This window comes from Phalaenopsis equestris, unplaced genomic scaffold, assembly GCF_001263595.1.
Source record: "Phalaenopsis equestris unplaced genomic scaffold, ASM126359v1 Scaffold000326, whole genome shotgun sequence".
Lineage (NCBI taxonomy): Eukaryota > Viridiplantae > Streptophyta > Magnoliopsida > Asparagales > Orchidaceae > Phalaenopsis > Phalaenopsis equestris.
Genome location: NW_018164768.1, coordinates 1021317 through 1022910, shown reverse-complemented (window position 1 = coordinate 1022910; position 1594 = coordinate 1021317). Strand labels below are relative to the sequence as shown.

Sequence of the window (1594 nt, the reverse complement as noted above, 5' to 3'; positions counted from 1 at the left end):
CCGCCGTCACCGCTTCCCATTACACCATTCCAAAACAAAGTAGGATCACCTTGCCCTTGCACCACACCATCAAGAGCACCATTACTCATACTTACTTGCTTCAAATCTTCAAAAGGAAACAAAAGCCTCCCATCTCCTTCCCCCTGCATGCTTCCACCATACCCACTTGTTCCCCCAACTCCATCCAATGGATGAAGCTTCATGCCATCAGAAACTGGTCTCATCAGCTCCTGAAACCCAAACCCAGCTCCAAATACTGATCCAGGCACAAATGTTCCCATCCCTCTAGCCGAAATCCCACTCCTCAACAATTCAAGCGCAGACACAGAATCATGTGCTGATGCAAAGGAGAGATTAAGATCATGTCCTCCTCCCTGGCAAAACTTAGAGGTTTCAACACCATGAATCATGTGCTGATGGGAAGGCTGTAGATTTGTTGAAGAAGATGACGGAAGTGTTGTTTTTGGTGTGGAGGAGGAAGTGAAGGTTGGAGTTGGGACAGAATTGGAGGAAGAGGAAGATGATCTTTTGTTCTTCCTGGAGCCACCACCAACCGGAACATTTCTCAGAGAACCACCTTCTGTCCAATACCTTCTACATGTTTTGCAGAAATACCTCGGCTGGCTGAGACTGTAATTGTTGTAGTAACAAAACTTTGTGTTTGTGGAATTGCATCTTGGGCAGTTTAAGGCCTGTTCTTTGTGAGGTCTCACCCTTGATCTCTCCACTTGGATCTGTGCTTGTCTTTGGTTGCTTTCCACTACACCTATTCCCTGAAGATTATGATCAGAGAAAGAGAGCTGTGTGAGTATATGTGGACATGAATGATCAGATGGGGAAGAAAAGGTAGAAGAAGGTAAAGGTGAAGAGATGATTAAAGTGGGGAGATGGGATAAAGAAGACAGAGATTTATAAGAACAAAACAAAGCAATCACCTTTTGATGCCACTCTTTGCTTTTTATCAAAAGAAGCTTAAAAGGAGAGATGTGGGAGTGAAAGGAGAAAAACAAAGGCTAGGGGAAAAGAAAAGGAGGGCGCTTTAGAGGAATGGAGAGTTTGATTGGGCAATAGGCATGGGAAAAGACATGGGAAGAGAGAGAGAAAGAGAGAGAGAACTGGTTCACAGGAGATTGGTAAAGTTGACATGAGAGAGCTCAACAGAATCAATATTTTCTTCCATGAAAAGAAGAGGAAATCATGGATGAAATTTAAGTTTGTTCAGGAGATACAGATCGAGAGATTCAATTAATAGATCAAAAGCGAGATAAAGATCAGATCTTTATTACCTGTTGAGGCCAGTGAGCTGTATCCATGCAGAAGCTGAGCGAGAGGTCTGTTCAGATTACTGAAATATTAGAGCAGCTGCTGGATCTCTTCTTATTCTTGATCCTTGCTAGCTGCTGCAGAGAATGTTTCTTGGTGTTTTCAGTGGAGAATATTTGTTCCTCACAGATGAAGAGAGAGAGAGAATGGTATGTTGTATATTTTAAAATTGCTAGCTCAAAAGAAGGGCTGCTGCAATTTGCAATATAAAATATTGGTAGCAATAACATGCGGGTTGTCAATGGGGTTTTTTTTTTTTTTTTTTTTTTTC

The 1594-nt window shown here is 42.2% G+C and overlaps 1 protein-coding gene across 1 annotated transcript; it reads right to left on the bottom strand.

Annotated features, from left to right (window-relative positions):
- Nucleotides 1-5: 5 nt before the first annotated feature.
- LOC110025710 (dof zinc finger protein DOF1.8-like) lies at nt 6-1504 on the bottom strand (the record flags this gene model as incomplete). The annotated part of the gene is made up of 2 exons (XM_020726326.1): nt 1287-1504; nt 6-773 (listed from the first exon to the last, which is right to left on the bottom strand). Coding segments are annotated over exons 1-2 (795 nt in total), but the record flags the coding sequence as incomplete, so codon positions are not given.
- Nucleotides 1505-1594: the final 90 nt, after the last annotated feature.